The sequence below is a fragment of the Mixophyes fleayi genome, chromosome 5 (assembly GCF_038048845.1).
Source record: "Mixophyes fleayi isolate aMixFle1 chromosome 5, aMixFle1.hap1, whole genome shotgun sequence".
Taxonomy (NCBI): domain Eukaryota; kingdom Metazoa; phylum Chordata; class Amphibia; order Anura; family Limnodynastidae; genus Mixophyes; species Mixophyes fleayi.
In genome coordinates this window covers 27231573-27258670 of record NC_134406.1, presented here as the reverse complement: position 1 = coordinate 27258670, position 27098 = coordinate 27231573, and the positions used below count along the sequence as shown (strand labels likewise).

The following is a 27098-nucleotide window of genomic DNA, read 5'->3' as shown; positions in this document are numbered from 1 at the left end:
TGCTGGGATTTGTAGTTCCACAACAGCTGGAGAGCCTTAAGTTGCTCAAGCCAGATCTAGGGTATAACAGTGTCCTGTGTACAGCCATTATTTGCACAGAGTATAATAAATATTGACCATGACGAGACAGGACACTTATCCTTTCCACAGTGATTACACATTGACATTGACGTCACATAAAAAAAATCTTGCTGTCATCCACACGCTGCAGCTGTGGGAGGGTGGGAGTGTCCCGGGTGTGTGTGGGTGTGTGGAGGGTGTGTCCCCCGGCTGGAGGAGGTCTGACCAGGCAGGATTCGGATCTGTGCATTGACAAAAGTGCTACACTGTCAGCACAACTCCGGTGAGTGAACTTTTTACCCTTTCTGCTCCCCAGTATAGGATGAGCATAGGATCAGCCAGGACATTCCTTACTGGCAGAGTGATTGTACACAGCTAATATAAATAACCTAAGTACATCCCTATGATATAGATTTGGATATTCTGTTGAATATTAGTGTATTACTAAACAACTCACAGACACTGATTCATACTTTTGCTAAAACAGTAGCTTTCCACAACGTGCTTTTATTGCTGATTGTGTTGAGGATTTCTTGTTTGTTTCATTTCTGTCCTTTTTCTTGTTTGTTTTTTTTGTTTAATGTGATATTGATGTAACAGTTTTGCAATCACTTGCGTGACTTTGTGTCATACTGTCTGTAAGAACAGGTTGTGTTTGGAAATAGACACAGAGTGAATGGTATGTGTGCTTGTCATATGTGTGTCCTTCCTTGTTGGTGAAGAGTAACTAGTTAGTGCAGGTTCCAGCCTGGACAATTTACGACCAGATTTATGAATGAAGTAGAGGCATGTGGTAGGGTGACAATGGATGTGTAGGGGAAGGGTAACATTAGTCCAGGCTCTGGTAATGTGCTCTCCAGCTGCTGTACAACTAATAGATCTGGTATACCTGGCCAGCCACCAGCTGCAGATCCACAGCTTGTTTTCGTCCTCAGTTTATTTTTATACATTTATAACCATGGTTGTTAGGTATTCAGCATGGAGAGCCAAATCTCTGTAAATGTTGGCATTAAGCCCACAACGTGGATGCCTGTTTTGTAGATATCTAATGGGTGCACTTTAATGTTTTTTGGGAGGTTTTTTTGCCTAACTTGTCCATTTCCCCCAACCATCTCCTCTTCATGGGAACCCCATCTCTGAAGTTACCCCTTGCACCCCCATCATATATTCTCCAACTCCTTATACCTTTCTACAGCTAACCTAATCAGCTGAATCCCACTAGACTGCAAAAGTAACCCTCACTTTTACAATTCTCCAGACACTGAGGCCGGGATATGACATTGAGTATAGGTGCCAAGGTGACAAGTAACTCAGGAACAGAGGGGCTCATATTTGATGTAGGGGTTTTATAGAAACATTAAGGAAAGGAGTTTTCTTCTTTCAGCAAGAAGAGACAGTTATTCATTTTTTATTTCTGGGGGTAAATGTATTAAACAGCGCTTTTTGTGCCTCTCCGATATTCGGCGAGTTTGACAGCTAATTTTAAAACTGCAATGTGTTTAAAGGCAAGATTTACCCCCCACCCACTGATTTGATTGGTCCCCCTGCTCACACATAACCCTCTGTGGCCATTTAATGTTGTATATAAAACTAGTTTACCAGTTCTGTATCTACAGAACGAGAGACGGCTGCATGTCGCAGCCCCCCAGGGCTCCAGCTGGAGGTTGGGGCCACCTTTATAACATATTTTCTTAGGAGGTAATTGAGCTCTAAGTCAGGCAAAGCCTTAAACAATATTTTGATGGTTAAAATGGGTGAATTGCACTATTTCCCTTTTATTGAATGTCAGAATAGTTATGTTTACATGAAATGAATCATGATAGGAGGGGGACAACAGAATTGTCTTTAAGTCACTTTTATCTGTTTAAATGTGTACTCTTGCAGACGTGCAACTGGAAAATACAAAATGCATCCCATTATACATACTTGCCAACTCTCCCGGAATGTCATTTTGTGGACTCCCGGGAGAGTGTGGCAATCTCCTGGATATGCCCACTTCCTAGTGAAGTGGGCAGAATTAAGTCCAAAACGGCGCGATTCACTGGGAATCGCTGTGTTTGGCCCCGCCCCCACTGTAAATGCAAAATGCTGTGCTTTTCAGAGCCCCGCCCCCTGCACGCCCACCTTCCCTGGCAGGCTCCCGTATCATACTTGCCATAAGTTGGCAAGTATGCAATTATATGTATAGGAGATCTGAACACAGGGACCTCGAAGGTGGGGAATATTCAAGTTCCTTTGTGGGGAGAAAGAAAAGTCTGTGGCTCTTTCCCCAAAGCAGGGAAGCTCTAAGCGTGCCCTCGCCACATCTTTAATGCATTTACCTTATAATATCCCGCAAAAATGCTCTCTAGTGCAATATTAGGCACACTACTGCACCAAATTCAGACTTGGCAAGCAACACCCTTGTTCCTCCATACTTCACCCAGTGGTTAGAGAAAACTTTTGCACTCCTACAAACGCTCACACATTGGCTTATACAGGGTGCAATCGGACAATGTGTGTATGATTTCACAAAAGAGCATTGTGGTTTTAAACTTTTGCTGTCGTAAATGGTCATTACTGACTTCAATTAATATCTAACTGCCCCGCTGGTGTCATTACCTGTTTACATATTTGGGGGGGTGGGAGGGGTAGACAATGACAGCAAAGGATTACTATTGTCATGTTATTTGTTTTTCAAAGATTACTATTGTCATGTCATGGTATTTACTTGCTGTTGGTGAGGAGAGAACAGTCAATGAAAAATGCATGTTTATCACATGTATATAAAGGCTTCTAAAACTCAGTTTTAAAATAAGTTTTTTAATTTGGGGAATGCATTATTCCTCTTTCATTGGCAGTTGCATCATTCACAAATGAGAGGGCGGAGAGATTACTGCATTTCAAAATGTTCTTAGTTGCGAAATATCAAATAAAATAGAGTACAGTTTATGTCATTTTCCAATTTTTTATTTTTTCCATTTATTTTAGTGTATTTGTTCTATTTTTAACACTCCCTCTCCAGACAGACTCACTTGTACATAAACATGTTAGGACATTAATCAGACACATTGACTGTTACGTAGACATGAGAAAATCGCAGGACAAAAATATGGCTCTGTGAGTTCATTTACTAAGGAAAATGATTTTGTGAACATTGCATAATAGCAGCTATTCATAGAAGAGGAATCTGATGGCAGAGCAGCTCAGTTTAGTTCTGTTAGAGGCTTACTGTTTGCTGTGACCACAAAACACAGTTTATTGCCTACTTCACTTGTATGGTTATTTAAGCAGCCGCAGTCTTTATTTTGTTGTCTGTAACGTAATGTGACTTCTCTATCGTTGCAGTGTCTGCACCTCTGCCACTCCAACACCCAAAGGATGTGTTCTTAGATGGGTCTGAGCAAGGAAAACATGACAGAGAAAGAGACTCACGTACAGGTGAGTCCTCCAAAATCAGATGAGGATTAATACTCAGTGGGACACTCATGTGTTAATCATTTTGCTGCTGCTGGGACCAAGAACCCTGTGGCAGAATTGGTTTAAAATTTGGCCACTCACATGGGTAGTCAAATTGGACAGACTTGGCCATTCATCCGGTACACATTGGGACTAGTTAGTGCCTTCGGCACATGACCACCCGAGCAGGATTACAGAGGTAACTGGATTGGTGGACGTGTCTAAAGCTGGGTACACACTACAGAATTTTCCACCAACTTTTTATGCCAATCGATTTTACATCCGATCGATGGTCCGATCGCTCAGTCCATGGACTGCATACACACTAGCCTTGTTTTAGATGACAAAGGGAAGAGCGGCTGTCCCGTTAGCGACTTTTTACAGCCATGTTGTTGTGAGCAATGATTGCAATTTCGTACTCACTGTTGTGGATCGGTCGGAAACTTATACACACTACACAACAGAAAGAAGGTTGGAACGAAAATATTCAACGGTACGACCAACCAAATGAGGCGACAATCGTCCATGTGGGAAGACTTTCGACCATCGTGTCACTACACACACTGACCCGACTTTCGAACAAGCGGTCGTATGTCGGTTGGTTGAGCCGATTATTGGACAAAAACGTTGTAGTGTGTACCCAGCTTTAGTGATCAGATCAGATTATTATTATCATGCTGATAGTTGTGGGCCATATGTGGGGCTATATTGGACCAATCTACTGTTTTTTTCACCAATATTTCTGTTTGTGACCAGCAAAACTGCATATGATTTGGTGGAATGATTTCAACTAAAAAAAACTTATTTCTCTAATTTTGTTTCTATTCAATCAGAAACCAACTAATTCCTGCAGTAATTTCTGAGTATAATGGTTATTACTGTCTTTATCCAAGAAGTACATAATGTGCTGTTACTTTGTCATATGGGTTTCTATACAGTATCCATTCAAAAAAAAGTCAATAAAAGTCTGTATTAAGTTACATATATACCATAGTGATGAGCAACCGATCAGTGTTTAACACTTAATAATGTATCGGGAGAGATAAAAGTAATTGTCAGCTGCAGGTTGCTGGGCATGCAAGGAGATATGATTTCTTATTGACATTAAACACATTGACATACTGTTGGGGAATGTTCCATTTAAAAATCTAGAACTCATGTCACCAGCTAGCAATTAGTTTCACGTAGCAAGTACAAGTAACCTACACAGAGATTAGGGGCTAGATTTACTAAACTGCAGGCTTGAAAAAGTGGAGCTGTTGCCTCTAGCAACCAATCAGATTCTAGCTGTCATTTATTTAGTACATTCTACAAAATGACAGCTAGAATCTGATTGGTTGCTATAGGCAACATCTCCACTTTTTTCAAGCCCGCAGTTTAGTAAATATACCCCTTGGACAAAGACAAAATTATAATAAATGTTATTGTTCAGTGCTTACTATACATTGGTTTGTAGTCCATCCAGTGGGGAGGTCTGGTGACTAGCCCACAAAACACCGTTCACTCTGCACCAGAAAAGTCACTTGTGTACATAGCACTAGGCCTCTGCTCAGGCTGAGTCTCCCAGGTCTCTGTCCTTACCCCCAGGATAAGCACTGCAGAGACTGAGTCTCGTGTCTCAAGCTCACAGCTTGGGAAACAACCGTAAGCCTCCGTCCTAGGCTCTGTACTAGGGATCTGCTGAACACATCTATTATAACAAGCATGAGAACAGGCCCTGTCTGTCACAATCCTTTACAACATCCAGATCTCACAGATACACTGTACATGTTTGAGTAATGCTGTGCGCTTTCTCCACATTGGCCTATTTCTAACTCTATAAAAAACATTGCAGTTGTTTATCTGCATTATATTAATTGTTTGACTAAGCTCCTTAGAGATCTGTTCTGACAAGTCATTTACATATGTTTAGCATTTTATTTCACATGTTTCTCAAAGTGTGACAGCTATTTCCAGGGATATTTTTCTGTTGTTTAAGAGAAGCGTAATGTGAATGTAATATAGACCAAAATATAGTAGAAACACAAGATGCATGACCAATGGATTTAGTGATTAAGAAAATTGATTGCAATAGATATAATTATCTTATATCAGTCCACCTTTGTGTGGTATAAATAACACTTACCTGGCCTTGGCTGAAGTTGACACAAAGGGCCTGATTCATTAAGGAAAGGAAAGCTATAAATAAATGAGTAACTTTGCACCTGGACAAAACCATGTTGCATTGGAGGGGGAGGTAAATTTAAAATGTGATTGCAGATTTATAGTTGGGGTAGGGCATGTCCTAGATCAACTTTCAGTGTACAAATAAAGCTATCAAGTATTTGTGTGCTACATGAAAACATAGCGAGTATTTATTATGTGCAAGATAATAAACTAATTTGCACCCCTTGCATTCTAAAATGGTTTGTCCAGGTGAAAACTTATTCATTTTGGTGCCTTACTTTCCTTAATGAATCGGGCCCAACGTGCTTACTATGAAGACTGCTGGTGCACAAGATCTGCGTCTCTCATCCACACTCATTACATCCTCCCATTCCCGGTTACAGGACTTTTTCTCCGGGCTGCACCCACTCTATGGAATTCTCTCCCTCGCACAATAAGACTTTCCTCTAGTCTACAAGCTTTCAAGCGTTCTCTGAAAACCCACCTCTTCAGACAAGCTTATAATATTCCTCAACCACCCTCTTAACCTCACTACATTACCCTATTACCACCTGTTATACAACTACCCCTTGACCAACATTGTTGTGTGACAGGATCATTTAGATTATAAGTCACTTTTACCTTTGCAGTCTGGCTGGGCCGATCTGCAAATGTAGACTTAACCTCATGTGTCAAACTCCCATTGTCCAATAGATTGTAAGCTTGCGAGCAGGGTCTTCTCACCTCTTTGTCTGTTTTACCCAGTTTGTTTATTAGTTTAGTATGTTTGTCCCCAGTTGTAAAGCGCTACGGAATATGTTGGCGCTATATAAATAAATGTTGATGATGATGAGGTGTCTTAAGATACTACATAAATTGCACACTTTTAACCGACGTAAATTACGTCAACAATTTTGGTGCAAATTGCATCCACTGTATCTTACGGTTCACAACCTTTTATTAACATTTTATAATGCAAAAGTGGAAATGGCACCATATCACCTTTTATTTATAAAGCTCTGACATATTACGCACCATTGTATGTTGATTAGATCATGATCCAAACAAAATATTTAGAATGACATGAACATGAATTTAAAAATTGTCACTGCGCGTTTAATGCATTAATGCAAAAAAGTGCATAGGTGTGAACAAGCCCTGAACTGAGCTTTGTTCTTGTAAATAATTCCATTCACACTTTATCTCACCAGAGCTTGTGACTCTCTTCATATTCTCCATATGAGTTTTTATACTTTGCAATCTGCATTTGTAACAGTGTGAGGATCTGCCACAATACCAGATATAGATGACTTGCGGCAGTGCACTGTCAAAACTGACAACTGCAACATGTGAGGACCCATTGCAATACCAGCTACGGATGACAGGGGGCAGTGTCCAATCCACACTGACAACTGCAATCAGCAACATTGGAGATTAGTTTTTTTATTTATTTATTAGTCCTCTTTTATTTGCCTGTTTATAGACATTGGCTTCGTCCATCAGAATTCTACATTCTCCAACCCATCTACTCCATACCTCTCAATTCTTCTTCCTCCAGCTTTGTCCCTAATGACTTGGCTTGGCCTATCGTGGTGTGTCTCTGATAGTTTCCCAAGCCCAGTGGTTCTCTCCTGGGCGTAACCAGCACCATGACATATAGGAATTTGAATTTTCTGCTGTGATTAATTTTTTTGTCTTTGTTTCCACTTAAAAAGTCATCACAAAGAGAATAAAGACAAAAAACAGGGGTGGGGGAGAGCAGAGTTGAGTTGTGCAGGTAATTATGTGCCTAGACAGTTGAATCACATATTGTTCTTCGTCTGGCTTTCTTTTTTAAGAGCTTCTTGTCTAGTAATAATCTTCTAAAGTACTTTTATCATTCCATTTGCAGCTAGAAAGGTTTACCAATACTAATACACTTAGCCTGCAGCTCATAAAATGAGTAAGAGTGTGCTCTTCATCCATCCGGATCTTAAGATCGCAGCCTTTGATAGTTGCATAGGAAGTGACTTACTAAAAAATCTTTATTATGCTGGCTTTCAATGACAGTTCAATAATATCTGAATACCAGTACCTACAGAAAGTAACATTGTTTCTAGATTTGGGTGTCTATTCCCCTCTATGTGAGCACAAACAGGTCTAAGGCCAAAGGGATCTATGTATCTGCGTTGTGGTTATGAATTTATAATGTCTTGATACAGGAGATATTATATATAGAAATCTGTGTGATACAGTAAATCATGATTAAAGGATTTAAGTAGGAGTGTCATAAAAGGGAAAGTGTAAATGTGTATGGTAATGTAACAAGCATATCCAGAAATAGAATAAGAAGATAGCGTGGGCAATTATGGCGTAATTACAGATCCTTTTACAAGGCCGTCAACAAAATTGCACCAACATACATCACTTGTCTCAAATATCTCCCAACTCGACACCTCAGTTCTGCACAAGATCTGCGTCTCTCTTCTAATCTCATCACTTCCTCCCATTCCCGGTTACAGGACTTTTTTCGGGCTGCACCCACTTTATGGAATTCACTCCCTCACATAGTAAGACTTTCCTCTAGTCTTCAAACCTTCAAGCGTTCTCTGAAAACCCATCTCTTCAGGCAAGCTTATAATATTCCTCCACCACCATCTTAATTTCCCTAGGTTACCCTATTATCACCCTCTACACAGCTAACACAAGACAACATCCCTCTGACCAACATTGCTGTGTGACTGATCACACCGCCCACTCAATACTTTTACCTTTGCATTCTAGCTGGTCCAATATGTAGCACGTGCCCTTGTTTCAAACTTCCATTGTCTTATAGATTGTAGCCTTGTGAGCAGGGCCATTTACCTCTCTGTCTGTATGTATTACTCAGTATTGTTTTATTAATGTTTATTCCCAATTGTAAAGCGCTACGAATTTGCTGGTAGAGTTGATTGATATCAACCATCAAATGTTATTGTGACTGGATAAACCTCCTGTGCCGTCCTATCGTCTTTCTGAGGACCGTCTGGGCCTGCTTTGCCACTGTCCCGTTTCTTTACCCCAAATGTGTCCACTCTAAATGCTACAGGGACACTCTGCTTCCACCACCAGGCTCTGGTACGGCACCTGGAACCGCTTCCTTCCATAAGTCTTGCTGCTACTGCACATGGGCTGGTACCCCTGACCTCTTCCTTCAGATCAGGGTTGCTGTGGATGGTTCCCCCTGGCCTCTCACAATGACCAGAGCTGCAGGGTAGCGGGCAGAGTGTTGTTACTAGACGCCGGGTCCCAAACCTCAGCCTGATAACGGATTAGAGTGGTCTAATCTGTAAAATTACAGCAAGTAAGTAGGCGTCAAAGCAGGATCTTGAAGTAAGGACTTTTATTGCAGAGAAAGGGTCCTTAAAAGGACTGTTACACGCTAGTTAGAGGTACTAGTGATCCTCCAGAAGTTCAGATGGTATGAATCAGTGAAATACAAAATATAGCTCGTTTTATACAATTTCGAACACACATGTTGGCAGGGGGCAATCCAGCACCTTGTCCATACCTGGCACCACAAGGTATGAGATGATCACATTCAATGATTAGCATCAGGATGCAATGTATTCTCTAAACTTGGTTTTAACGTAATTTAACTCAACAAAATTTACATCAATCTGTGACTTTCCCAAATTACTTGCTATTCCATTATTCAGATAGTTCCCATATCTCTCTTAATAGGAGACACAGGATGGAAAGATAACAACCCCCTGCTGTATACTCAGGCTAAATAGATGTGTTGGTAACTCTCAGATAACAAGGCTTATTTAGCATGAGAAATCCTTTCTTCAGAAAAATTACAGAAGCAAGTTGCCTCCAAGATCTAATAATAAATAAATATATAAACAATATGAAAATAAATACATTTACACTCCCAGCATCGGGACTAAACCTTTTCAACGCTGAGGGCCAGTTACTAACCAGCACCCAGACATTAAATATATATACAGTGTATATATAAGCATTCCCTTTAATACACTTTTACATCCCCTAGTTTAACCCATTCGGCACAGCAGCATCGGGTATTAACCCATTTGATGCAGCAATCTTGACCATGTGAGAGGTGAGGGGTACTTGACCACAGGTATCAATAGTCTGTTTTTGAGCTTTAGGCTGAGAATTTTAGAGAGAAATATTATAAATGTAGCATGTGTTAAATTGTCTTGTGATGCTGGCTGTTCAGAAAGCCCACACAGTACGATTTCTACATGGGTAAAGTTACTATTAAACACCCGTTTTACATGCTAAATGCATGGTTTGCTATTTAATCATTGTTATATATGAGGTCATGGTGAGGATCGCAGTTTACACTGAATGCCAGATGTTGCTGATAAAACATAATTAAGCAACTCAATTTAATGTGTAATAAATGAATTGGCAGCATCTGTGGTCCGGGCAGAGGTAACTATCAATAACCTGCAGTAAAAATACACATGACTGACTGACGTATAACTACTAGCGACTGACGGCTTCTTCCACTCAGAACACAGATGCTGCGTTGTGTAATGAAACAAAATAAATTATTATTAAACAGTCAGCATGTCCCCTCCTCAAATCCTCTTAGTCACAGTTACTAAACTGCGGGTTTGGAAAAGTGGAGATGTTGCCTTTAGCAACCAATCAGATTCTAGCTGTCATTTATTTAGTGCATTCTACAAAATGGCAGCTAGAATCTGATTGGTTGCCATAGGCAACATCTCCACTTTTTCAAACCCGCAGTTTAATTAATTTACCCCTAGGTTTATGTCCACTAGTGAAGGAAGTACACAAAGAACACCATACCCCCTCCAGGGGGCAACAAACTGCACTAGAAAAGCTGGGACTGTTCTTGACCATCCCGCACAGTAGGGACCAGAGTAGTCCGGAACAAGATTAGGACCCAATTTGCAAATATACGTTAATTAAATAAAGACTCACCAAACCACTTTATTAAATATAAGATAATTATTCTTTGTGCATCATAGTCCAAACTGGGGAAAGAGCAAAACAAAATTGTTTACCATAAGCTCATAAGTGGAAAAGTGCTTGTAATTGGCTGGAGGTGAACGGAAGTCCCAGTTAATCTTGACTTTCATCATTTAGCAGCAGTTATTTTAGTTATTTTTTTGGATAACAACGGACCAAGCAAGCAGAAACAAAAAAAGGTTTTACTTTCTATTCGGACTACAAGGGATCAAGCAAGAAGAGAACTTTTTTGGGGGGTGGGGTGGGGGGAATAGTTTTGTGGAGTGTCATTTACGCCCATTTGGACATAGTCGGATGACGAGAGAAGTCTATTTCTTTTATTTAATAATGTAGTGAGCAAAGTCTTTGGGGAGTGTTTTATTTATTTAAACTTTTGTCTATTTATTAATTTTTCTCTTTTGGAATATGGGCAGCGGTCTTAGGTTCTTAGGGACCAATGAAGGTACTTCAGACTTGATTGTAAGGTTCTACATTGTGGATGGCACAAGACAGATCTCATTGAATGTGCTTTTTTTTTTTTTACTGTTGATTGTGACCTATAACTTTATTGCAGTTATTTATTTAGATATTTTTCATCAATAAAATTGTACCATTTACTGCAGCACTATGGAATCTCTGTCCACCCACAATCTAGGAGGTGTAAGGAACACATGATATAAAAATATATTCCATCTATACCCTTGTATTAGCTCAGCCACGATCAGCCAGTGCTTATTTTGTTATCCATTGCTTGCTGTGCGGATGGAGATATGGTCATGCACACTCTATTACACACTTGATTTTTGCAAATCCTGGACCCATACATTTGAGACAGAACACTTCCCATACACAATGCACTATGTAAATAAATGAAAATGGACAGCATGCCCCCCCCCCCCCCCCCGTCCTATTCAACCAGCCCCAGTGCTATATAGCCTAGGCTAGTACTTAATATAACCAGGAGACCATGAGCGTGGATCCCCCTTGCATGAGTGAAAACCTGGTGAGCTGGGATTTTATTTATTTTTTATTTTTACTCTTTTGGTAGAATAGACAGGGGTCTATTCTGCCAAAAAAATCTACCTTCCTGCTATAGTGGAAATCAGCCTGGCTATTTGTATTAGGGCAAGTTGAGTGTTTTGAGGAGGGGGCACACAGCCTTTTTTGTAATTGTTCATTTATTTTTTACACAGTGCAGCCTATGTGGTCAGAGTGGAGGTAACTGTCAATCACACAGTGCCACCCGTCATTCATAGTGAGCATGACCCATGACTAAACAGCAGTGTGTACATAAAATATTAACTATTTATAGAACGGAAAGCTCCAGAGTACAGAATGAAACGTACAGTTGCTAGTTGTTACTGTTTTACAATTACAAAATATTTTGCGTTTGCTAAAACAATATTGTTTTTTAACAGCAGTCATCCATAACAGATGACGAAATGTACGGTCCTCATGCAGCAAAGGAAGATATTTGGGCACCACGACTATGGAGGAATATGGATATCAAAAGTAAATTGGTAATATTTCAGTACTGCATAATAAACATAAAACAATCTACACTTTGTATAATGTAGTGTTTATTATATTTATCTTAAAATTAGTTAATTTTAATAGACTAGTTCTACACCCTTATGTCCAGCATATTTCCCAATGTATCGACGATTAGCTTAGATAAGAGCAGGTGAGATTACCAGCATCAGCTGCCGCTGCTGTTAGCCAAAATTGCAAAGACTGCGTTCTGCCAGTTTTTGAGGCTGGACTGCTTGCCAACTTTATACCCATGCTGCCCTTGAGTGCAGACAGGTGTCAGAATGGCATATGAGCAGAGCGCAAGGGCACAGAGGTATGTCATATCAGAGCCTCCACCAATATTTTTAATTTAATTAACAAGGAGAACATCTTTGAAAAATCCATAGAGGAAAGCCATTTTTTTCCTTTCTTTTTTTTAAAGTTATTTTATAATTATTGGAATGGAGCTTGACAAGCAGTCGGTTTTTTTTTTTGTTTTTGTAGTCGCAGCCCCCTGCACAACAGTTAACACTAAGCTGTATAGAGAAGCTAAGCTTAAATGTTGTATATTGACTATAAGGGCTCATATATGTGGATGTGGAGAAGATTTAATTTTCTATATTGTCCTCACTTTTATCTGAACTCACTCGTGTTCTCAAAGCCTCCCTGCAGCATAGTGCACTATATACTTAATGAGCGCACCCATGGAACTCCATTATATTGTACTGAGAATTACTGCACGTGAAATGCTGCAGACAGTGTTGAAATTGACACAAAGAGAATATCTGTACAGGTTGATTCCCTTAAATTATTTTTTGGACTATCAGAGTTAATAGTACATTTACCAGTTGTGCATTGAACCTGTTAGTTTAGTGCCAATGTGTAGGTCTGAAGCTGCAGAAAAATTAACAACATTATTTGCTGACTATCTGATCGGGATGTAGTTAAGATGTCGACAGTCACCATGTTGACGGTGAAAATGTCTAGACCATACTGTTGACAGCCATAATGTTCATAATGTCGACATGTTCATAATGTCGACATGTAAAATGTGTACTGTGTTGTGAAGTAGACAGTCAAAATGTTGTCATAAATCACTAGATTGAAAAGGGAGAAAAAATATAAAAAGGCATGCCCCACCCCACCCCTCCCAAACAGCTTAACCAACCCTAGTGCTGCCAGCCTAGGCAGCCTTATTACAAGGTAGCCTAGACAGTGGTTTGAGACTTTAAGTTCTTAAAGGTACAGGTCTCTGCTCTGCTGGTTCATTTTCAAAAGAAGTTTTACTGCAGGTACAAAATTTATTTATTTTTTTAATTTTTTTTTTTACAGGATGTTTTGCATGTTTAACCTCCATTTGTCCCTCCAGTAGCCCCATGGTACCTTAACTTGGTTCCCACATCCTTACAGGATGCTCCATTTGAACCTTTGGAGCCTGTATGATAGACGTTTCTAATTTGGGAAAACGGCCTTTCTTTTAGCAATATCCTTTGTTAGAAGAGTTTTGGAATTGGGAGCTCTTTTGTGTAAGCCTCCATATATCATCATCATCATTTCATCATCATTTATTTATATAGCGCCACTAATTCCGCAGCGCTGTACAGATAACTCATTCACATCAGTCCCTGCCCCATTGGGGCTTATAATCTAAATTCCCTAACACACACACACACACACACACACACACACACACACACACACACACACACATAATGTTTCATGGAGTCAGGGCTGTCCTGCATACTAAACCTTTCAACCACAGGTGGAAACTAAATTCCACCTTCATCAAGACATTGTCATGCTGCCTTTAATATACATGTTCTCTCCTAACGAAGAGACGTCTCTTGTTCTGTTGGATTTGGTTTCGTAAAACCCTAAAATTCTAGTTACTCAGAAAATCAACTGTAAAGCTGGGTACACACTACAGAAATTTCGACCAACTTTTTATGCCGAGCGATTTTACATCAATTTTTACATCGATCGGATCGATGTTCCGATCGCTCGGTCCATGGACTGCATACACACTAGCCATGTTTAGGACGAGAAAGGGAAGAGCGGATCTCACGTTAGCAACTTTTTACAGCCATGTTGTCGTGAGCAATGACTGTATTTTCATACTCACAGTTGTGGATCGGTCGGCAGTTTATACACACTACACAGCGGTAACGAGATTGGAACAAAAATATTAAACGGTACGACCAACCAAATGAGGCGACAATGGTCCATTTGGGCAGACTTTCGACCATCGTGTCACTGCACACACTGACCCGACTTTTGAACGAGCGGTCGTATGTCGGCTGATTTAGCCGATAATTGGTTGAAAACTGTGTAGTGTGTACCCAGCTTTAGGGAGACGCAAGACCTGTTTGTACTATATGATCCTCAATAAAGGTATTTGTCAGCGAAAAGACCAGTGCTAGAGGGATGTCAACTGTTATCTGTCAAGTATATATTTGTACAGGATGGTTGGTTTCAGAAAGTGTGTGTGTGTGTGTGACTCTTCGGTGTCGTGACCCTGAGCCTCGGCCAAGCAGCTGTGCCGGACTGCAGTCTAGTCTTCAGTCCATACCATCACAAACTGTTGCAGTTTCTGGAGGAGATTTTACAATTAGTGCAGAAATGAAATTAAGTGTGAACCTCCTGGACCAGCCTCTATATCAAATAGAGAAATGGTTTTAACGTGAACACAATAATGTTTTTTCCTGATATTGTTACAACAAAGATTCCTGAACAAAAGAGCAATCTCATCCGTCACAAGTTAACCAGTCTGATGAAGTAAAGTCTGACAGCAAATGGGAGATTATGGGCAGTCACTGAGGCAAAATCCATGGAGATTTTCCAAACTAGCACAGTGTTCCTCTGTCCAAGCCATTTTGCATCCTACTTCTAACACCAAGTAATTGTTATGGAAATTAGCCACCTGGGACATTTTAGAATGCTGAATGATTAGAGGTTCCTTTTTTCAAGGCAAAGTGCATTCTGACACAGTGACTGCATGCTATTTAGGGTAGCCACTCCCAACCATAATAAATTCAGACATAACATACATTTACAAGATAAATTTGACATATACAGTACATATCTAAAGTTTGGCATCAAGTGCTAAGAATCATTCCCAAGAGAAAACAAAATAAAAGACATAATATTGATAAAAAAAAAAGTTAACATGACACTGTCCACTTCTCTGTAAATACTGACACTTGGCAGAACATTTAAAATAGAAAACCTATCCCAAGGCTAAATTTTAAACTGAATTAGTTATTTGAATAGGGTTGCTGTGGATGGGTATCTACTACTTGATTAAACTGTACACCAACACCAATATTAACCTGATGAATTATGGTTTACAGATCAAGTGTCTATATGCATTTTTCTAGATTTAGTTTTTCTTTTAGAGTTTAAGATAATGCAAGATGTAAAAGCAAATTTTTGGAATCTATTGTTATTTGCTAAGTAAAATGTATATTTTGTTTTTATGCCTATTAAAGTTATTAAATAACATTGTCCATATCATTTTTATGAATTATGCAGAATGAAATATAATTGTTTGAATTGTAATGTCAAAATTAAGCTGGGTCATTTTTTATTTTTATTTTACTTTTGTTGCTGTTCTGTTTATTCGGTTACTATCCATGGAGAGACCGTTTTTCCCATGGCTTAAACTTTTCATTAAAAACATGAGAATCAATCACACCTGAAGACTGTAAAATTCACAAGAATTATAAATGTGTCTGCAAACCAAGCTCAATGTAAGAGAGTTATACGTGTATAAGTTTTAAGGTGTAAAATTTAAAAACAAAAGACAACTCATCATGGGGAATGTATCAAACCACCTTACACTGTTCAAGTTAAACACATATTTAAAGGTACTTATGCTCTCACAGTGTAGGAAGAACACGGTAACGTAGGTCTATGTGGTGGAACTTTTCCCTCAAAGTTATATGCTGTAATTGTAATGTCTTTATAATAAAAGTTATGTTTATAGCTCTCTTGGGGGTATATTTACTAAACTGAAAAAGTGGAGATGTTGCCTATAGCAACCAAATCAGATTGTAACTGTCGTTTTCTAGAATGTACTAAATAAATGATAACTAGAATCTGATTGGTTGCTACAGGCAACATCTCCACTTTTTCGAACCTGAATTTTGATAAATTTTACCCCTTGGACTGAGATTTGTTTGCGTATCTATTTTTGATTCAGGGGTAGATTTACTAAAGTTTCTAAAAAGGAAAAGTGGAGGTGTTGCCCATAGCAACCAATCAGATTCTGCCCCTTGAACTGCAAGAACTAGAGTTTCATCTTCACATGGAATCAGGTTTCCAGATGACCAGATTTTGTAGGGGGGCAACAACAATATATCAATAGATTACATAGATTTGATCATTATGTTCATATCCAGTCATGCAGCCTGAACTGCAAATAGGCACATCTGTATCTAATATGACCACACAAGGCTGGAAAAACATGAATAGATGTCATTGTACGACTGCCCAACAGAATGAGGACTAATCAGTGCTGATAGTGTATGACCACACAGGCATTCAGATTGTGTTCATCAATCGGCAAATCATTTCTTTCCACACTGATTTTTACTGGTCAGGGCGATTGTTGGTGGTAATTTAAAGCCCACATAAGGCAGTTTACCAGACTGTGGATTACATCTGCCAGCATTGGAAGTTGCCACATCTGCCAGATTTAGGTAGAAGCTAATTTGAACATTGCTCCTATTCTCCTCTTTGTTTAAATTACTTTATGTAGGCACAAATTGGAAATAATCTCTCCTGGCTTTCATTATCACTTAGCTTTTTATTTGATTACATATGTATGTGCTTTTTTATCTACTTGCTACTGGGTTATTGATTTGTTTATTAACTATCAAAATTCATATTTTGGCCAGAGGCCACGGATACCCTGGACACTATGATTAATATAGGATAAGATATTTATATGTAAACCTTATTTATGCCAATATGGCAGTGGTCTGGGCTAAAACATGGAGATCGTGGCAAAAGGATGTCCCTGGTTTAACTAACCCGGACTCCCTGCTATCTCTGGATCCACATGGAAATTTATAACTTCATCCCGGCTCCACGAGGTTCACCTTAAGACAATTAACAGGGCCTACATATCCCAGTCCCAGTGCGGTATATGGGGAGAGGCGGGGTTGGGGCAGGGATCTGCCCTAAATGTGGGTCGCAGCAAGTGGATCTTTTACATAATCTATGAAACTGTAGAAAAATCAACAAATTTTGGCACAAGGTTGTCAACTTTACTAACACCAGCTTTGACCTCCGCATAACCAAAGATCTGGAGGGCCTTTTATTTACCAACTTTGATCTTTGGAAAGATATGCTGCTGACAATTGGTCTTGAGGCAGTGGACATCCCCGGCTTCACCTCTTCCCGCCACATTAACACCTTATTTTGCTAGACATTCTTTATCTACATATCCTCTCCCCTCTCTGCGGTGCTCTAACTTATTAGCAATGGTCTTAATTTTACTCATAATTCTCTTTCTTTTCTTTTTTTTCCATGACCACAGCAAAGAGACACTAAGACACAAAATGGCTTAGATTCATGTCTATTGTTCTGTTTTCTTTTATGTACTTTTATTTTCCTTTACACAAGAAGTTTAATTGCTCTGTTTGTCTAAGCTTACATCTTTTCCGTGATTTTCATGTTATTACAGTTTCCTGCAGTGAATTTGGAAAGGCGTGATAGCAATTACGTTTATTTACATGTCTTCGTATACAAACTTGCTGGATGCTTTTATGTTTTATGCTTGTATTGTTTTATTATGAACTTTTTTTCAATAAAGAGTTTTTAAAAAAATAAATAAATATATATATATATATATATATATATATATATATATATATATATATAATATATATACTTGATAGCTTTATTTTTGCACCAAAATTTAAAGTTGATCTAGGACATGCCCTACCCCAACTATAACTCTGCCCCCACATTTTAAATTTACCTCCCCTCCAATGCAACATGGTTTGGCCAAGGTGCAAACCTACTCTTTTTTTTTTTTTGCTTTGCTTAATGACTCAGGTTCTCAATCTATAAGAAGTCCAAACAGAGGTCGCTGTGGTTCAGGGCATTCATAGCATAGCTTGTCATGGACGTCAGACTGAGCTGATGTAAATGAGGGTACGTGCAGAAAGCGCCTTTTCCTTTCGTTTTGTGTAGCCTCATTAGTAGGAGATTGGGATGAAGCTCATAATTGAGTATAGTGTCCTCAGTCTCTCTTTTGCCTCATTATCGGTTACTTATTTACAGTGTGAACAATGACAATATTGTTATATTAATTGTACTACTACGTGTCCCCTGTTAAATGATCATGGAATGATGTATTTACTGTTTCTCTAATAGTCCTATAAATCCCTATCGTAACTCACGCTTACATGGCAAAGTTCTTACTTTGTTTTGTTTCGTTTTTTAATCAAGTAATGACATTTGCTCTCTGCCAAATTAATCTTTACAAACACACAATGTCTCGCTCCCTGTCTGTACATTTCATGGCTTTCTCTAGGCAACCACTTAAAATATTAAAAATATATACTCTGCAAGAGAACAAGGGACATTGATAGGGTGTTAGACCTGCTCGGGGCTCCAATGTGGTACTAAGCACAGATTGTACTCATTTGTGTAACATTTATGCTGATTGGTGAGCCTGGGTCGTGACAACCCCTCACTGACTGAGGGCTATTTAATGAATCAATGCAAATACAAAATAATTCCACAGCCAGTGTATTGATTGGTGAACTTAGTCTAACAACTGGTACACTAAGGTCCATTGCTGACTGGACATTATGGATTACTGAACATTTGCTCTGTTAGTAAGTAACACTCTCAGGGAAATACTGAATCATTTATTATCTCCAAAGCATTTCTTTAGAATAAACATTCAGTTGGAGTCATTTAAGAGCAATAAAAAAATGGAGACGCAGAACTTTTTCTCACATGTGCAATTGCCCGCTATACACATAGGTTGGCACACATCCCTATACTGCTTTGTGGTGTGCTTATGTACAAATGCTGTTCTCCTAAAATACGGCTTCATTTATGTCCTAAGGACACAAAGGTAGTGGGATCAGTGTTCCCTATTTCAAGCGTACATTATTACATTTGGAAGTTTTCTTTTTAGTTTCACATACCCCCCAACATGCAAGTTCCTGGCAACGAGACCGTGGGCCTGGCCACATCTCAGTGGGGGCGTGACCATGTCTTGATGGGGGTGGGGCCACACCCCAAGAGGGCTGCAGCGTTAGGCGGCACATTAGATGCCCCCCCCCCCCCCAACAACGGGATAAAGCCAAAAAAAGTCCTAAAAATAGTTGTATCACAAAGCAGAATAAACGGCTGATATTGTATGCTTCCACATTTTGTCAGCTTCGCTAATAGCACCCACATGACTTAATTGCACTGAACAATAACTTATTTTACACTATAGCCTTGTACGTGTCTTCTACCTGAAGAAGTGAAATACTTTGTTCAAGATTCTTTCATTTAGAAACCAGAAAAAGAATTCTGCCGTTTTACAGTCTTGTCACTTTATTGAATAACAACAGCAACGCCAACTGTAACTGTACACAACAAATGTTGTCATGTTCTATGGATAATTCGTTATTGTACTTCAGCAGTGCTAGCCATACACCATAGGTTTTTAGAGTACTTTGATTTGCAAAGGACAGTTATAAAGACTTACAAATGTAGATGTTTATTCTTAAAACTCTGACCCATTCCTGCCACCATTCTCCAATGGAAAATCGGATGAGGCCATTCGCATCAAATTGTTTCACCATGACCCCTGCCCACTTCACTAAGGAAGTGAGCAGGATGCGGGAGGGTGGTCTTCTCTCCCGGGAGTCCCCAAAATTTGGGATTCTCCCAGACGTTCCGGGAGAGTAGGCATCTACGGGGACGAATTTATAAAAATATAAATGTTAGAGGAGTTTAGCTAGTTTCAGCGATGTTGCTAGTAAGTCTGCTTGCAGACATCACCATTCATAACTTGTGTTTACCAAAATACTTTTATCTCCTCCTGAGACTCTCCTGTCAGTTCTATTCAGATTCTATAATCCTCTCACCTTAGAAAAGCTTGGGGGTGTGGTCTAGTGGTAAGAGAATGTGCAATGTCAGTGAGGCAAGGGCCTAGTCTAGAAAGGTCTGAAAATATCACAGAGAGCAGGTAAAAAGGTGGCAAGACCTACACTTGCTCATAGCCTGCACATAAACTAGTGTCAAGCACAAACATGTCAGGCCCATGGGCCGTATGTGGTCCACAGGCATATTTTTTGTGGCCCCCCATTACTACGGGAAATTAAGTGGAATACAGCCCGCATTTATTTTACTTGGTTAAATGACTTAAAAAATTCATTGAATACGACAGAACGGTTTGCGCGGGAGTTCAGTCAACCTTCCCCGTCAGTGTCATGTGACACGTACACACCCGATTCTGCTTGTCTCCCTCCATCCACGCTGTGTGTTGTCGCACGCAGTCAGAACAGTACACTTTCGTAATTCAAGCGAACTGCTTGGTATTTGGTAAATCTGTGACTGTTTGTGCTCAGAACATTATCATTATTCGTTTAGTAAGTTGATGTCCAAGTACATTTATATGACAGTTTGTCGATTGTTTATCAAATGTATTACCTGTTTGTGCTGACGATGGTTATCTATTTCTTTTTAGTTTTCCTCCGGCCCACACAGTCTTAGGGCTAGATTTACTAAACGGCGGGTTTGAAAAAGTGGAGATGTTGCCTATAGCAACCAATCAGATTCTAGCTGTCATTTTGTAGAATGCAATAAATAAATAAAAGCTAGAATCTGATTGGTTGCTATAGGCAACATCTCCACTTTTTCAAACCCGCAGTTTAGTAAATATACCCCTTAGACTTTGATTATTTGGCCCAATTGGGGTTTTGAGTTTGCCATGCCTGGTCTAGCATATATTCATAATGAAGCAGGAACTGTACATACCTTAAATTATAATGATATTGCATTTTGTTTGTATGTAAGATATCACAACTTTAATGTATTTTTTTCTTTTTTTTTGTGCCATTTATAGAATATGGATTCCAACGTGGACGCTGACAACCTTGAGAGAGCAGCGTATTATGATGTGCTTGATTGGGACTCTGCCAGCACCTCCTACCGGAAAATGGATCTGTTTCCAAGATGGCGTCTACCAGTAAAGATGGCATTTTCCCTGTCGCTGGTCATTTTTTTATATACTTTTACCCGAGAAGTTTTGCACCCGTTTGTGATGCATAAGAAAAATGAATTCTATAGAATTCCAATTCTGGTGGTTAACAAGGTTTTGCCAGACGTTGCGATCACGCTGCTGACTATGGCATATTTGCCTGGAATATTAGCCACGGTTCTCCAGCTTTATCGCAGCACAAAGTACAGTAGATTTCCACAGTGGTTGGACACGTGGATGCTTAGACGAAAGCAGTTTGGACTCCTCAGTTTCTTCTTGGGATTGATGCATGCGCTCTATAGCTTGTCTTACCCTATGAGGAGGTCTTACAGATACAAACTCCTGAACTGGGCGTATGAGCAGGTATTTGTTACAGTTATATGTGATATGAAAGCACCATCATCATCATCATTTATTTATATATCGCCACTAACTCTGCAGCGCTGTACACAGAACTCGCTCACATCAGTCCCTGCCCCATTGGAGCTTACAGTCTACATTCCCTATCACACACACAAACAGATAGACTAGGGTCAATTTAATAGCAGCCAGTTAACCTACTAGTATGTTTTTGGAACTTTGGAGGAAACCGGAGCACCTGGACGTAACGCACGCAGATGAGACCATGGTTGGGAATCAAACTCATGACCCCAGTGCTGTCAGTGCTAACCACTAAGCCACCATGATATGCCCTAATGTTCATAAACAGCACGTTCATTGAAACTGTCATAATTATTAGAACAAATCCATCACCCCAATTATGGTCATATAAACAAAGTACATATTCCTATTATTATGCAGCTAACTGCATAATTTACCCAAAGTCATTGGAACACACAGAAATCCTCTTCCACCAAACTCACCTTGTATTTTTCCAAGGACGTACTTGCAGTTCTAAGTTTGAATGGGAAAGTACTGGCCCCACTTAAAGCAGTGGGTTACAGACTACTGCCCTAAATGACCATATTATGATCTGCCACTGGTGAATACAATATGGTTTAACAGAAGGGGTGGGTGTAGTGTCATTAAGGGTGTGCTATGACTTTAAAGGTGTAAGTTGTTTTTTTTTACAACCATAAATCAGCAGAAAAATAATTAACAACAATGTTTGCAAATCATTATGTTTATCAATTTGGGAATTTAAATGTGTATATTCAATTATACCTGATTCATAAAGTCTCAGTGAATATCTGCTATTTGTCCTATGTAGAGAAGTGTGTGCATAAATGTCTACTTTTTATTGTCTGTAATTTTTCTCCCTTGTCCTCAGTGACTTGTAACTGTTTTACTGTATTGCAAAATAATAACTAGTTCTCTTATGACTAATCAGCTGATAATACTATCTGTGGAGATAGCCCAGAGCTTGACCTAATTCAGGGAACTCAGCCAATGTGATAACTAAGCAGGACCTAGCTGCTGTGCAAGGCTGGTACACAGATAAGTGAACAGTGCACACTTATATGCTGAAGGAATAAAACAAAGAGCAAATGTTACTTTGGAATGTTTATGTTTCCAACATTGATTATAGAACTTTGCCCTTTATTTAAAAGCATTGCACAAATGGAAAAAAAAAAATGTTCACGATTGTTGTGTCTTAAGTTCAAGCTTGTGTAATAATATCTGATGAATGACTATTATATATTACAGGTTAAACAACAAAAAGAAAATAGCTGGATTGAGCATGATGTGTGGAGGATGGAGATTTATGTGTGTCTAGGAATTATATCACTTGCCATTTTAGCCATACTGGCTATTGCATCAATCCCTTCTGTCGGGAATGCTTTGTCCTGGCGGGAGTATCACTTCGTTCAGGTACTGTGATCTTTCTTGATGTCAATATTTTATAAACTGTGGGTAAGGCATTGACTTAGAAAGTTGTCATGTAGATAGTGTTCTGATTCTTTTCGTTTTCTGAGTGAGGATGTCTCTGTAGTACTATGAATCCCTGTCGTACACTGATAAGCCCCAAACAGGATCTAAACGCAAGATTCTGTCTCAGCTGGGAGAAGTGTGTAAAGGAATTTCTTAGCTTGTGTGGCCCTAACTTCTCGCAAGCCTGTCAACCACATGGACACATGGTGGCAATCTCTAGTCTACCAAAGTCATAATCCTTATGTAGTGATAGTTTAAGAAGACTGCCCATCAGCAGCAACAAATCCATTATAGCGATGAAGGTGCCCCCTGTACAATGGCTTCACCCAGTTGTTCAGAGTTGCCTGATTCTTTGCCAGGAACATCTCTTAAGCAGGCACTCCTGTCTGTTACAGAGCCCTGGGTTGATCATTCATTCCTGCATCAGAATTTTCAAAAGAACCACGAGCATACCACGGAAGCTGAACATTGTATATCAGTGGTTTAAGATGTTTGTGATCTTCTGCCAAAATCAAATGTCAGAAAATAACTCTGCATCTGCAAAAGATAGAAGATCTGAGAACTAGGCCCAAGAGGAGTAATGTCCACTTGGTGGGTCATCCCAAGTGGAAGAAAGGATCGAGAGTGGATAATTTATTTGAGGACTGGTTGAAGTCAACTTTTTGAGTGGTTAATTTATCACACTTTTTGTTGGTAAACAGGTACATATTTTCCGTACCAGACCTCCTGTGTCTGGTGCTCATTTCTAGCTAAGTTTCTGAATTTCAGGGATTTTGATACAGCAATTCCTAGGCATGCGTGTTCCCAGATTACTCTGCAGAATTGCAAGAGCAGAGAGCTTCCTTTGTTAGTCAATAGGAGACTCTCTAGCTTGCAGCTGTCATAATCAATGTTGTGTCTCACTAGATTAGGAGTGGTGGGTCACAATTTTGCTAGCTTCTGTGGCAGCCCTGATGAAGCTTTGAGATGGCTAAATACTTCCGAAACAGGCTAGTGGCCCTTTCTTATTCTGAGTGAAGTACATTGTTTTCGAGTACTATGTTGCTTCCCATGTCACAATAGGTTAAACTATAAATGGCCAAAGAAACAGTAGTACCATCATTGCTACTATTTTTTTGAATATAGGCCACATTGTGATTGGGCAAAATGTTTCCCTAATGTCTGTTCTTCCTTGGTTTGGTGATGACCCTGGAGAGTGTGGGTGTCAACTGTGCACCATTCAGTGTACTGGAATTATGCAATCATTTTGTCTATTTTGAAGCTATATTTCCTCTGTGTTGAAGTAAGATTGATTCCTAGGAATCTTTCCTGGTAACTTTAACCTTTTATTTAATACCCCAGTAATGGTGGCTGATCCCATAGGCTTCCTGTTACACTAGATCTATGATTTGATGGTGCATTTGACTTCTGTCCCCTCTGCATTAACTTTAATTCTAATGATTTAAAACACTTTTGGACCTCCAACTGGGATAGACATAGGCCAAATTCTGTTGATTCCAAGTTACTTTCTGAGTGCGTATAAGCCTTTTCCCTTAAGAAAATACATGGTGGAAGCACCTTTATGGTGTGCAATTATTTGTCAATACTCTTCCCCATAAATGTCCAGAAATGACCTAGATTTTGTTTAACAACCGCTTTGGTCAATTCTGCCTAATATGTGCAAAGGGGTTGGGCAGTGTTTTCATTGGTGGTCTAACTATTATAAAATGTTTGGGGTTTACTTGGAGACTTATGCCTGATGTAGAGTCGGACTTAATTCCCATCTTATTGCATGAAATACACATTCCATACTGCGCATACGCACCAAATATACGTATGCACATCCATATGCTGATTAGCCAAGGCTAAGTACAACACAGACATGTTTACGTAATTGCGACACAATTAGTGGTGGACACAATCGCAGGTGTAGCTCGACCACTGGTGCGGAGATCCTTTCTTTACTAGCAACAATCCATGTAGTGTAAGGACAGGTCTATATCACTGAGATTTTATGTGTGTTAAAGTTTACTATAAAGATGTTTTTGAATCCACAAAACTTTCTTTAGAACTCATACGAATGGTCATCATACAGGGTTTGGTTTTGTGTTTGATTTTCAGAAAATAAGTCACCAATACATTTTGTATATGTCATCAAAGTAACATTTAATACCTACCACCTATCGTGTAGGTATGAGGAACAGATGTCATTATTTAATTACCGGGCAGCATGGTGGCTCAGTGGTTAGCACTTCTGTCTTACAGCACTGGGGTCATGAGTTCAATTCACGACCATGACATTATCTGTGAGGAGTTTGTATGTTCTCCCCGTGTTTGCGTGGGTTTCCTCCGGGTGCTCCGGTTTCCTCCCACATTCCAAAAACATACTGGTAGGTTGATTGGCTGCTTACAAATTGACCCTAGTGTGTGTGTGTGTGTGTTAGGGAATTTAGACTGTAAGCCCCAATGGGGCAGGGACTGCAGTGAGTTCTCTGTACAGCGCTGCGGAATTAGTGGCGCTATATAAATAAATAGTGATGAAGATGATGATTTCATTGTGAATTGAGAGGCTGAATATTGGCCCAGCCCCCACAATGACTGCCTCCGCAGTGTGTAGGTTTACACTTAATACTCTTTCCAGGTTTCATACTAAATCATGTTCTTTATTTTATCTTTCACAGAGCAAGATGGGCTATGTAGCACTGTTACTGAGCACCGTACACACACTCGTATTTGCCTGGAATAAATGGGTGGATATCAACCAGTTTATATGGTACACACCACCCACCTTCATGTTAGTAGTGTTCCTTCCTATCGTCGTCCTCCTCTGCAAAGTAATACTACTGCTACCATGCTTCAGCAAGAGAATCCAGCGGATCAGGACCGGGTGGGAGTCAAACAAACACATGGGCAACAATTGTATATTTACAAACTTGTAATATTTATTTAAAATACACAGTATTATTGTGGTGTGTTCTTGTTTTATTTTTACGTGTGTACCAATACATTTTACATTCTACAAATCAGAAAAGCGCATAACAATCACACTAAATGGCACTCAACATGTATCTTTGGGTGTGACAGGAGGGGCCTTAAAAATTTTTGTTATGGGGCATACAGATGCCTAGATACATTGCTGATGGCTAGTATAGATCAAACAAGGTCACTCTTTTGTAAAGTGGGACATCTACATCAATGTGTTTTTTAGGTAGAAAGTAAACATGGTTTGCAACATGGTAGGTGCCGTTACAGCATCTGCGGACAAAGGCTGTCGCAGTAGGTGTAGCTTACACACAAGCAAGTAAAGCATTACACTGGTAGGCAGAGTCAGCACACCAGTGGGTCAAATACTCGCATTGGTTATGTGAGTGGCGCAACTTAATTCAGCAGCAGGGAGTTGATTAGCATTGAAGTGATAGAAGTGGACTCTGGGGCGTCCTTGCTGTTGCACGAAGCACGATCATCAGAAGATAGATAATACTTAATGGGGTATCGTCAAATGTCCTCTCCCACTGATTCCCAGCTATGGTCAGGGCTGCTATCAGAAATCGTGGGGCCCAGTACATATGAAACAGGCTGGGCCCCCCCGGACGTATAAATAGGTTATTACATATTAACTGTAGAAATAATGCAGAGTAATATATACTCATCAAACCGCTCCTGCTGCTGTCTGACCAACCACATGCAGCGCTGCCCAATGGTGTTTTATGTCACGTCACCTTAACATCAGCGGCATATACATATCAAACATACTACTGCAACACAATACTCAATAAAGCATTTACTCCTGACTAATAAACAGAAAATATTAAAGTTGTATCTAGCTATAATTATTTCCAGTTTCAGAAGAAACTCTGTTAATAATGCTGGTGGTAATTAAAGACACCAGTGCAGTCAACTGGGAGAAAAG

General features: G+C 39.6%; 1 protein-coding gene across 5 annotated transcripts; it reads left to right on the top strand.

Annotated features, from left to right (window-relative positions):
* Window positions 1-261: 261 nt before the first annotated feature.
* STEAP1 (STEAP family member 1) lies at window positions 262-26160 on the top strand. Of its 5 annotated transcripts, XM_075211904.1 has the most exons (6): window positions 262-343; window positions 3388-3480; window positions 12027-12128; window positions 21203-21700; window positions 22985-23149; window positions 25870-26160. In XM_075211904.1, the coding sequence occupies exons 2-6, from the start codon at window positions 3433-3435 to the stop codon at window positions 26125-26127; spliced, it is 1071 nt and encodes a 356-aa protein (XP_075068005.1). In that variant the 5' UTR covers window positions 262-343; window positions 3388-3432; the 3' UTR covers window positions 26128-26160. The 5 variants fall into 5 exon arrangements, with proteins under 5 accessions (XP_075068005.1, XP_075068009.1, XP_075068007.1 ...); XM_075211908.1 differs by lacking the exon at window positions 12027-12128; XM_075211906.1 differs by lacking the exon at window positions 262-343 and having other exon boundaries at window positions 3387-3480; window positions 12027-12120.
* The last annotated feature ends 938 nt before the right edge of the window (window positions 26161-27098 follow it).